The sequence below is a fragment of the Oncorhynchus clarkii genome, chromosome 30 (assembly GCF_045791955.1).
Source record: "Oncorhynchus clarkii lewisi isolate Uvic-CL-2024 chromosome 30, UVic_Ocla_1.0, whole genome shotgun sequence".
Lineage (NCBI taxonomy): Eukaryota > Metazoa > Chordata > Actinopteri > Salmoniformes > Salmonidae > Oncorhynchus > Oncorhynchus clarkii.
Window position 1 is genome coordinate 10,516,015 of NC_092176.1, and position 12,274 is coordinate 10,528,288.

At 45.0% G+C, this 12,274-nt stretch overlaps 1 protein-coding gene across 1 annotated transcript; it reads right to left on the reverse strand.

The window, feature by feature from the left end:
- Nucleotides 1-1,658: 1,658 nt before the first annotated feature.
- On the reverse strand, nucleotides 1,659-10,347 carry LOC139389945 (low-density lipoprotein receptor-related protein 4-like). Its single transcript, XM_071136982.1, has 23 exons — nucleotides 10,292-10,347; nucleotides 9,677-9,835; nucleotides 9,313-9,525; nucleotides 8,952-9,182; nucleotides 8,268-8,483; nucleotides 7,893-8,129; nucleotides 7,355-7,570; nucleotides 6,987-7,216; nucleotides 6,558-6,687; nucleotides 6,217-6,407; nucleotides 5,930-6,116; nucleotides 5,558-5,770; nucleotides 5,260-5,446; nucleotides 4,827-5,028; nucleotides 4,532-4,696; nucleotides 4,179-4,379; nucleotides 3,385-3,916; nucleotides 3,180-3,299; nucleotides 2,909-3,016; nucleotides 2,596-2,829; nucleotides 2,006-2,369; nucleotides 1,767-1,869; nucleotides 1,659-1,688 (listed from the first exon to the last, which is right to left on the reverse strand). Exons 1-23 carry the CDS (start codon nucleotides 10,335-10,337, stop codon nucleotides 1,665-1,667), a joined length of 4,509 nt encoding a protein of 1,502 aa, XP_070993083.1. The 5' UTR covers nucleotides 10,338-10,347; the 3' UTR covers nucleotides 1,659-1,664.
- Between the last annotated feature and the right edge of the window lie 1,927 nt (nucleotides 10,348-12,274).

The window sequence follows — 12,274 nt, forward strand, 5'->3', positions numbered from 1 at the left end:
GCCACGCTCAAGGTCCTAAACGATATCTTATCCGCCATCGATAAGAAACTGTGCAGACGTATTCATTGACCTGGCCAAGGCTTTCGACTCTCAACCACCACATCTTCATTGGTAGACTCGATAGCCTTCGTTTCTCAAATGATTGCGTCGCCTGGTTCACCAACTACTTCTGAGAAGTCAGTGTCAAATCGGAAGGTCTGTTGACCAGGCCGTCTATGGGGGTGCCTCAGGGTTCAACTCTGTATACATCAATGATGCCCATGCTGCTGGTGAGTTTGATCCACCTCTACGCAGACACCATTCTGTATACTTCTGGCCCTTCTTTGGACACTTATCAACCCTCAAGACGAGCTTCAATGCCATACGTCTCTTTCCGTGGCCTCCAACTGCTCTGAAATACAAGTACAACTAAATGCATGCGCTTCAACCGATCGCTGCCCACACCTGCCCCCCTCCCCCCGTCCAGCATCACTACTCTGGACAGTTCTGACTTAGAATATGTGGACAACTACCTAGGTGTCTGTTAGACTATCAACGCTCCTTCCACACAAACATTTCCAATCAAGTTAAATCTAGAATTGGCTTCCTATTTCACAACAAAGCGTCCTTCACTCATACTGCCAAACATACCCTTGTCAAACTGACCATCCTACCGATCCTCGATGTCATTTACAAAATAGCCTCCAATACCCTACTCAATAAATTGGATGCAGTCAGTGCCAGCCGTTTTGTCACCAAATCCCCATAGACACTACCCACCACTGCGACCTGTACGCTCTCGTTGGCTGGCCCTTGCTTCAAACGCATCGCCAAACCCACTGGTTCCAGGTCATCTACAAGACCCTGCTAGGTAACATCTCCCCTTCTCAGCTCGCTGGTCACCATACCTGCTGGAGCGCGTGCTGCTCTCGGTCACCCCCAAAACAAATTATTCCTTTGGCCGCCTCTCCTTCCAGTTCTCTGCTGCTAATGACTGGAACGAACAAAAATCTCTGAAACTGGAAACACTCAGCTCCCTCACTAGCTTTAAGCACCAGCTGTCAGAGCAGCTCACAGATTACTGCACATAGCCCAGCTTTAATTTAGCCCAAACCTCGTACTACTGCATTTATTTTGCACCCCATCATTTTTCCTTCTACTGCAAATCTACCATTCATGTTTAACTTTGCCTCCCATCTCACCTCATTTGCATAGACTTATTTTCCTACTGTATTATTGACTATTTGTTTTACTGTGTAACCGTGTGTCGAACTGCTTTGCTTTATCTTGGCCAGGTTGCAATTGTAAATGAGAACTTGTTCTCAACTTGCCTACCTGGTTAAATAAAGGTGAATTTAAATTTTTTTTTTACTCAAATAAAACAATGGAGTACTTTCGCCACCACAACTTTTCAGAATCATAAAAGCACTCGTTTTATAATTTAAATAGTTGCAATGTCAAAGTCAATATACAATATGGTCAGAACCAAATTAGTTAGACCTTAAAGCAATGAAACTATAATCTGAAACCAAGAAAGTGTGATTCACATCTCAAATCCACAGTTGCCTTTGCATAGCTTTACAAGTTAATCCCCATAGATCAAAATTGAGTGGAAATGTGTATCAAGAAAAAGCCCATAGAAAATGCAACATCTTTATTGATTAGGAATAAAATATGCTGTTTAGTTACGCCACAGATGATGCCACTTCCTGTGAAATAAAACAAAATTGTATTAGGCAAACCTTGAAGTTTATTTGCTTTGAAATACAATATAAAACCTACTGTACCTCTGAAAAGTTAGTGTCGTCAGGTGAATGTTGTGTAGAGGGAGAATCTCCATGTTTCGCCAAGTCAGTCATACTGGTCTGCTTTACCACAGGGCTGGCTCGCCTAGGAATGGAAAAGTGAATAGGGTCAATCTATTGACAAACAGCTCACATTAGACAGCATTCTAAACACAAGCAACCTAGTAGATCGACATGTTCAACAAAACGATGGAGCCACACAATCAGTTGGGATGGCGTACCTTGCGTTTGCAGTCTTCCTCCTGACCACGGCAACGAGGACACTGATAACTACAATCGCAGCACAGAGACCAATGGCCCCATAGATTAGTGGGCCTTGCATGGTGTTGGCGAGCTGGTCTTGGCAGGAGTCTCCACTGTAGCCTAGACCACAGGCACAGGAGGTGCCCCCATTGGTCTCCACACACTCCCCATTCCCATTACAGCGCTTCTCGCTACACTGCTGCTTGACATCCAGGTTTCTCACCAGCACACTGTTGTCCAGAGAGGTGGTAGAGCCAAGATCTGCAGACGTGGGAATGCTGGGGCTTGGAGGCAGGGTTGGAGCTTTGGACTGGACTTCAGACTGCCCTTTGAGATGGACACCTAGTGGAGAATCAGACTTGTTTTGTATTCAATTGAGGTTAGGTTATGACAGCAAATCATGGTCCTGGGAACCCCAAGAGCTACACATTTGTTTGCCTTAACACTACACAACTGAATTAAAACCACTTCAGGTGTGTAGTGCTAAGGATCCTCTAGGAGCAGGTGTGGGAAATGCTGAGTTACAGCTAAGATTGTTAATTTCAGGCATTGCTAATAAAAATCTCACAATTCTCATCCGAGGTGTCAAGGCAATCAGGATGCCCATCACAGAACTTCTCTAGGGGGAGGCATGTGTGCCCATCCAGACACGGTCTACTACCAGCTGGGCAGTGCTGGTCTAGGGCGCAGTGTGTGGCATTGACTGGTCGATGGCCATGGGCACACCTACATGTCCTACCACCAGGGACAGCCAGACAGAAGTGACTGCAGTCTCCATTCCCATCAGAGCAGAAGTTGAAGCCTAGAAATAGGTGTATGAGGAAGAGTAAAATGTGAAGCATCTCAGTAAATAGAGTAGTGTGCAAATGTTGTGGCCTTACCCATCTGGCTGGACTTGCTGTAGGCCTTCAAACTGACAACTTCAGTGTTGACCTCAAACCAAAGTGTCTTGATCAGTTGGTCATCTCTATACCAAACTTCGGTCGTGTCTGAAACATTTGAAATGTTCAACAGCAATGAATCCAAAACCATGGTGAAAGAACCATTATCCTTAGTTCTACTTTGATTTTAGTATCAGAGCCATCTCCTGGCTACAGTAATGTGGCACTGAGTACTGGCGATGGCAGCGGTGTTAAGAATAATCTACATTACCACGGTCTGTCACCCAGAGGAGCATGCCGTTGCTGAGCGCAAATGCAATCAGGCCATCCCCAGTTGTAAACTCAATGTATCCAGAACCATCAACTCTGACAGAGCCGATCACCCCAGCGCCTGGAACATAAAATCCAAGTATTCCATCACCACCTATAGATTGACTTAAAGTGAAGGTTTGTATTGTACAACAATGGTTCCTCACCAATGTCAGCCCAGTAAATCTCCCCACCATCATTGGAGAAAGTCAGGGAGGTGGGCTGCACAGCATCCTTCCAAACCTGCGCTCGCTTCCCCCCGTCCATGTGAGCACACTCCACATGAGCACCTTCCCCCTGCTTGGCAAAACAGAGTCTTCCACTAAGTGGGTGAAGAGCTATGGACTTCAGACTTCCCATATCATCAATTAACACAGCAGTGTGTTCCCCATTGGAAGAGGTGACCTGCAGGCGTGACTGTTTGGTGCTACTCCAGTACACGTTGAGGGTTATCCAGTCTAGAGCCAGGGCTGTGACAGTGTCCCCTTTAAGTTGCAGGAACTGGCCACGAGGCACCAAGCTGGTCTCCTTCAGCTTGAAGAGGCCTACAGAGGACTGGCCGGAGTCAGCCAGGTACAACATCTTGTCTCGTAGGGTGTAATCCAAAATGTCTGCCTCATTGACATTGGCGAGAGGTAGAGAGAGGTGCTCAGGCCAGGTCTTCAGGCCCACAGCACTGAGCATGGTCTGCAGGTAGATCTAGAGACACACATGCATATGTCTAAGTACATGGTGGAGAAGTTTGGCATTTACTCCTGAATAACTGCACACAAGTAGCACGCAAAGCCAATCGGGCTCGACTCAAAGTACAGGTTATTACTGAGAGCTTATGTGACCAGGCATTCTTAAGAGCTTTTCATTTTAGAGGACAGAGACGTTGATTCATTAACATGTAGCTAGTGGCATTGGATATAGTGCAGTATCAAGTGAAGTGGGTAAACCTGAGTGGGCAGAGTCCTACCTGTGTGACAACTGTTGGAGACAACACCAAGAGGAAGGCAGAGTTGACCAGGTTGGAGCAGTTGAGGCCATCCTCTGCTAGGAGCAGACCAGAGGGACACTTGCAGACCCCTTTGGGGCCGGGGGCCAATACACACAGGTGAGAGCAATGAAGTTTCTCACAGGGACTATCAGTGCTTGTTTGCAGCAGTGGATGAATGACCTGCATCCCGAGATACATGCAAATCATTACACACACATTTGAATACAAACATGTTCTGTGCAATTACAGGAAACCCATGAGATTGCCATCTTATTTAGGTGAAATTAAAATTTTACAATTCACACATTAAAATTGGGGGAAAAGATACTTGCTTTGAGTCCAAAGGGCTGTGCAGGTCGTTTGAGTAGAACTTTGCAGTTCTTTCCAGTGATTTTATTAGCCCCTTGAATAGTTCCCCTCTTGGTGTCTGACCAGTAGAGCAGGTCATTGAAAACTGTGACCGAGAACGGGTTGGTGGTCTCCGTCAACTGCAGAATCTTCAGGAGGGAAAGGAATAGATAGCAGACATTGAAATATGGCTTTAATAGGTTATCCAACTCAGGTAGGATTTAATTTAAAGTCAAAGTCTGATCTAGTCCTATGCAAACACCCATCCATTTGTAGTACCTTGACGTCCCCGCCATCCAGGGTGGCTGAGCCAATGCACCCAAGTTTCTTGTCCGTCCAGTAGAGCCGCTCCCCTATTGGGTCCACGGCCAGACTGCCTGGCCAGCTGAGGCTGTGACTGACCACCACTCTCCTCTCAGACCCATCCATTCCGGCCCGCTCAATCTTTGCCTCGTTACTAATCTCCGACCAGAACAGGAGCCTGCAATGAAATCCAAATCAATGTTATTGTTGATTACTGAAAAGGTCTGTCTCCTGAAAACAAAATACATAAATCATTAAATAACATGAGCCTACAATAGGACAGCAGTTCAGTGGAAACCAACTCAAGACCCTGATCAAGATTGTTTAGCAGCATGTATTAATTTAGTCAAATTTAAAAAAACGTTTGGGTGGGTGCCGTTCATCAGTCACAACTACAAAATATACTTGCCCCTTCTGTGGCAGGAGTGCCAGAGAGAGAAGTTGTTTAAATTCCTTGTCAAGAATGACAGTGAGATCCAGAGCGCTTGTAATGGTTGAGTTTAATCCAATAGCAATAATCCGACCACCTCCAATGCCATCAATCCAGTACAGGTTTCTCCCTACCCAGTCAACAGCAATGCAGTCAGATTTGATGCCTGTAGAGATCAAAATTGTTTAAGATTTAACAATTGAACAAAACTTAGCACTGTGAAAACAGGTCTATTTACAGCCTCAATCGTTATGCTTAGTTTAACCATAATACTAACCTTTGAAAAGAGTTCCTCGTTTTTTTTGGTCTAGAGAGGACCACTTTATGCTCTCTGAATCCAGGCTGACCCAGAAAACCCTCTGATCCCTCCAGTCATAGTCCACAGACAGGATGGCTTTCTTAGCAGAGGACACCAGGACATCCAGACTACTGCTTCTCAGCCCAACAAGGAACAGGTCTGTCTGCACAGAGGCCAGAAGATAAGGCTCACCTGTGGGAAAAGAAAGTGGGTTTGTATAGACCTGTGTGACATACGAGTACTTCAGCCAACATACCTTGCATTCCCAAAGTCAGTTCACTGTCGTGCACATTCATTCCCAATTTAAAAAATAAAAATCAAGCAGAGGCCTTGATATTTCACTAATTTTACCCATGATCTTGCAGTGGCGGCCATCAGATTCCAGCAGGTAACCAGGGTTGCAGTGACAGTGGAAGGAGCCCGGAGTGTTTACGCATGAGTGGCTGCAAACACCTTGTCTACCACCTACACACTCATCAATATCACCACAGGACACTGCATCCTCGTCGAGCTGGTAACCAGCCTTACACCCACACCTCTTTATGGGAGAGAAACAGAATCGGTAGAGGTGGTCAAACAATGAGAAGCAGATAAATATGTTATTTTTTTTAACTTAAGAGCATTTCCCCATTACTCACTGTTCCCTGTGGTGTGCTGTAGCAGTTTTGGACACATATGGCTTTGTCTGGACACGTGGTTTTGCAGTCGCCACCCTCATCAGAACCATCAGCACAATTTCTGACTGAGTTACACACCAGGGCCATGTCCAAACACTCTGACGTACTAGCACACTGGAACTGGTGAGAGGGGCATGTTGCCACCTGACCACCTATTAAATGTACAAAAACAACCAAGTTAATTGATTTTTTACTAATGTCTAAATTGAAAGGCTTATTCATTTAGTACAAATTCAGTTTCAACATAACAATCCAGTAATTAACAATTCATACACAGCTGGAATAAGTTTCTCGTTACGCACATCCTGCCTCGTCACTGTCGTCAGCACAGTCCTTTGTTCCATCACATCTCCAAGCTTTGGGAACACATTGGCTCTTTGATGTACAGGCCCACTGGAACGCCCCACACTTCAATTGGACCATCTCGCAATTCTGAAAGAGAATTCAATATACCGTATTATACTCAAGTTGAGTCACATCACGAGGTAAAAGCACATTAGCTACTAGCCTCGTAATTACCACTGCGCTATCGTATAGCGAACAGCCGCGCAAGCTCAGTTGGCGTGAGGCCATCCTAAGTCATTCAAAAGCAATTGAGTACTAAGGCTGTAACCCATTAAAATAACTCAATTCTACTAATCTAACATTAACCATCCTGCCTGTCAGTTTCTGCCAACTCCTTATGGAATAGTCATGCGAAACAGACTTGCACCCAGGCCAAATATTCCCACCTCTTCATCAGAGCCATCTTTACAGTCCTGCTCCCCATCACAGACCCACTCCTCCAGCAGACACTCCTGGCTTTGTGGGCAGCGGCGGTTGGTGGTGCACTGGGGGGGCTTGTGGCAGCTCTCCTCGTCAGAGTGGTCCCAACAGTCAGGATGCCCGTCGCAGCGCATGCTTATAGATACACACTGACCACTGGTGCAACGGAACTCCCCACTGCCGCAGCTCTCATCAGCTATGGGTAAAGGGGACCAATCGGAAATTTCTTAAATTGAACTTCCTCTAAAATCGAGAAGTTTGGACAATATTGACAGATTCAACATGGCCACAGTTCTGCTTAACAGTTTAGTGGTCCCTTGGAAATGGAACAAACCACAGTTGGCCTCGTCGGTGCCGTCCAGGCAGTCCCTCTCGCCATCACAGAGGAAGGTGTCAGGGAGGCAGCGGGTCTTGTTGTCACAGTGGTGGGCACAGCCTTCCATAGGCTTCAGGCAGTGCATCTCATCAGAACGGTCCTGACACTGGGCCACCCGGTCACACACCTGCCTCTGGTCAATGCACTTCTTCCCATGGGCACACTGAAACTGGCCTGAACATACAGCACAGTTTAAGAGCAGTCAATAACAATGAAATGGTGACCTGTGAGGAATATGTCTAAGATGGAACTCTAAACATGCAGTAGTCTATGCAACTATGTTCTGTGTGTGTGTGTGTGTGTGTGTGTGTGTGTGTGTGTGTGTGTGTATGTTCTATTGGTATTTGAGTGAATTCCAGATAGTTAAAGGTTACAGTAAACATGCATTACACTAGAGAGCAGTATTGTCATGTACAGAACAATAAAAGCTGGGGGAGGAATATGCTTTTCAAAATGTCAAACTACAATTTGTATTTTTAAGTTGACTGATTCTTACCACTTCCACATTCTAATGAACACTCTTCCTCATCGGAGCCATCTTTACAATCTGCCTCTCCATCACACACATGGCTGTAAAGCACACACTCAATATTGTTCTTGCATGGTTTAGTGCCAAAAGTACACTTGAGGGGTGCTGGTGCAGACATTGAGGTGGCATTCCCTTCGTTGTTGCTGTCATAATCTTCAGCAACAAAATAGCGATGATTTTTATGATCATCAGTGGAGTCTGAATCTAAGGATGAAATACTGACTTTAGTATCAAAGGACAAAAGGCAATAAATTATAATGCAACTTGTGTAAAGATAGATAAGGACAATTTTTTGAGCAAAACTCAAGCAGCAAGTGTGACAGTGGTGGGGGGGGGCATTACCACAGTTGGCCTCGTCGGTGCCGTCCAGGCAGTCCCTCTCCCCATCACAGAGGAAGGTGTCAGGGAGGCAGCGGGTCTTGTTGTCACAGTGGTGAGCACAGCCTTCCATGGGCTTCAGGCAGTGCATCTCATCAGAGCGGTCCTGACACTGGGCCACCCCGTCACACACCTGCCTCTGGTCAATGCACTTCTTCCCATGGGCACACTGAAACTGGCCTGAACATACAGCACAGTTTAAGAACAGTCAATAACAATGAAATGGTGCCCTGTGAGGAATATTTCTACGATGGAACGCTAAACATGCAACTATGTTCTGTGTGTATGTTCTATTGGTATTTGAGTGAATGCAAATATGCTAGCTAGTTCAAAATGTTGCTACAGTAAGCATGTATTACACAAGATGAACTGGTTCCCACCTTCTGCGGTTACTGTACCACCGACTGAATTTCTCTGCCTGAAATACCCCCTCATGTGCATTTTACCAGTAGGCCTACGGACTCATTAGTCTTGAAGTACCCAGTAAATCTGTACCCTGTGTACCCTGTGGATAGGCCATGTAAAACCCATCCTAGTAGCCCTGGGTGGGAACCACTGCACTAGAGTAGCATTGTCTTATACAATATAAAACAGGGGAGAAATATGCTTCTCAAAATGTCATACACATTTCTATGCACCGATTCTTACCATTTTCACATTCTAATGAACATGTCTCCTCATCTGAGCCATCTTTACAATCTGCATCTCCATCACACACATGGCTGTAAAGAACACACTCAGTCTTGTCCTGACATGGTTTCATGCCAAAAGGACATTTGAGGGGTGCTGGTGCAGACATGGTGGTAATCCCTTTGTAGTTGCTTGAGTCATTTTCAGAAACTTCATCATCAGGATTTTTGTGACCATCGGAGTCTGAATCTGGGGAGATGGTGAAACTGACTTGTGTCAAAGGACAAGATGCAATAAAAAGCGACATGCGTTTACATAAGTTCAAAGATGTAATAAGGACCATGTTAAAGCAAAACTCTAGAGGCAATAGTGACATTACCACAGTCTGCCTCATCAGTGCCATCCAGGCAGTCCTCCTCTCCATCACAGAGGAAGTTGTCAGGGAGGCAGCGGGTCTTGTCACAGTGGTGGGCACAGCCCTCCATGTACTCTAGGCAGTCCACCTCATCAGAGCGGTCCTGACACTGGGCCACCCCGTCACACACCTGCCTCTGGTCAATGCACTTCTTCCCATGGGCACACAGAAACTGGCCTAAATGAATGGATGAAACACTAATTCAAAATGTTGGAGGGACAGCAATGAACTGAAACGGATGATTTAAAGACCCTGGAGTCCATCCTTCCTTGAGGAAATCACTGATTGAACACTAGATTGGTGAAAGCAATGGAAATCGAGTGGAGACCTTTAGTGCATGTGACAGTGCAGTCCTCCTCATCAGAGCCATCCCTACAGTCGACTTCACCGTCACACACATGCTGGTAGAGAATACACTCAGATCCATCCTTGCAAGGTTTGGTGCCCAGGTTGCATTTCAATGGAGTCTGCACAGCTACACTCAAAACTATTTGGAAGTAGAGAATAAATGATTAATTCTCTAAATATGAACAATTACACAGGAATTAAAAGTAATCATTCTGTGAACAACAATGTGGATTGTAGAGGGCGGTCTAGTCAGTTTTTGGTACAACTATTGGGCATTCAATGCTGTTGGAGTTATCAGAAGTTCAGAGTTATGACTGGGAAGTTTCACTTGAATGACTAAGTAATAATTACAAGTTTTTTTTTACTAAAGTTGGGTACTGACCTTTCACCTGAACCAAAGACAACAAGTCTATTGACAATTCCAAACATCAGTGTTGATAACAGTTAGCCAAATGTATTATTAGCAACATTGGCTACTTTATGAAGCTGGCAAAATTCTTACTGGTGGCAGATTTAGTCCAACGACAAAAACAGTTAAATACAAGCGTAAAGGATTGGTGAAAGCAGTCAACCACAAGCATGCCCCATTACTCACCTGAGATTTCCAAAATTGATATACTCAGAAGCAGATAGAAAGCCATGCCTGATGAATGCAAGATGACCAAATAATGCAATAATGTTCAGGTCAAGGATTTTTATAATGATGCCAGGTGATACTAATTGAACATTGAACCAATCAGTGAGTGTGAAGGAGCTCTATGAGGACAGATGACAATTTTTTTTACATTTTACTACTAAAAAAACAAGATTACAATGTCTTTGTTCACTGTCCGACTACAATGGCCTCCGACTAACTGATCTACAAATGACCTTGCATCATAAATAACAACTCATTATTATTTGTAGATCAGTCAGTCATTCACAATTTACCTATGATACATTGAGGTTTTGATCCTCTCGAACGTGACCTATGAGGACGACTTGTGGAGTGTGGGAGAATCTCAATTGCATTTCCTTGATTCCTTGGATACTCTCTCCTCACCTCCTTCTAATGGGTTTTGAGAAGGAGGTGAGGAGAGAACACGAGGAGGAATCAAGGAATGCAATTGAAATTCTCCCTGTGACCCAGTAGTCGACATTGGCTTCCTCTCTTTGGCAGTGTTCGAATTGATCAAAACTAATGTATAATGGATAAATTGTGACTGACTGATCTAAAAAATAACAATAAGTAGTTAGTTATGATGCAAGGTTCTTTGTAGATCAGTCAGTCGGCAGTTGGCTGCAATATTGAACACCCAGGGCTTGCCTACTTTAAAGGAGATTCTTTTGACATTGCAGCTGACTTTAAAGGTTAGTCGAGACTGACTGAATGATCTACAAATCACCTTACATCCTAAATAACTACTCAATATTATGTGTTGATCAGTCAGTCAGTCTAAATTTACTCATCATGGTTTTGATGCTCCCTAAATTTTGCTTCCGCCCATCCTGGTTTTCCACATTCATGCAGATGAATGGAAGGAAATGAGGAAAGGAAGCCACTTAGACTATTAAGATGATACCATGGTGGTGAATTCGAGGCCCTGTTTGAATACTTTTTAAATTGCTTCTTTCATCCCTTCCTTGATGTGGTCACGAACATATACTAGTGGTGTGGGGGCTGTGCTTTGGCAAAGTGGGTGGGGTTATATCCTGCCTGTTTTGCCCTGTCCGGGGGTATCGTCGGATGGGGCCACAGTGTCTCCCGACCCCTCCTGTCTCAGGCTCCAGTATTTATGCTGCAGTAGTTTATGTGTCGGGGGGCTAGGGTCAGTCTGTTATATCTGGAGTATTTATCCTGTCTTATCCTGTGTCCTGTGTGAATTTAAGTATGCTCTCTCTCTTTCTCTCCTTTCTTTCTTTCTTTCTTTCTCTCTGTCTTTCTTTCTCTCTCTCAAAGGACCTGAGCCCTAGGACCATGCCTCAGGACTACCTGGCCTGATGACTCCTTGCTGTCCCCAGTCCCCAGTCCCTAGACCTGCTGTTTTCAACTCTCTAGAGACAGCAGGAGCAGTAGAGATACTCTGAATGTGATCAGCTACGAAAAGCCAACTGACATTTACTCCTGAGGTGCTGACCTGTTGTGCAACCACTGTGATTATTATTATTTGACCCTGTTGGTCATCTATGAACATTTGAACATCTTGGCCATGTTCTGTTATAATCTCTACCCGGCACAGCCAGAAGAGGACTGGCCACCCCTCATAGCCTGGTTCCTGTCTAGGTTTCTTCCTAGGTTCTGGCCTTTTTAGGGAGTTTTTCCTAGCCACCGTGCTTCTACACCTGCATTGCTTGCTGTTTGGGGTTTTAGGCTGGGTTTCTGTACAGCACTTTGAGATATCAGCTGATGTAAGAAGGGCTTTATAAATAAATGTGATTTGATACTGTACTAGCGTGCTCAGCCCCCTCCTGTACTCCCTGTTCACCCATGACTGTGTGGCCACACACGTCTCCAACTCAATCATCAAGTTTTCTGACGAACAAGTGGTAGGCCTGATTACCAACAATGACCAGACAGCCTACAGGGAGAAGACCCTGG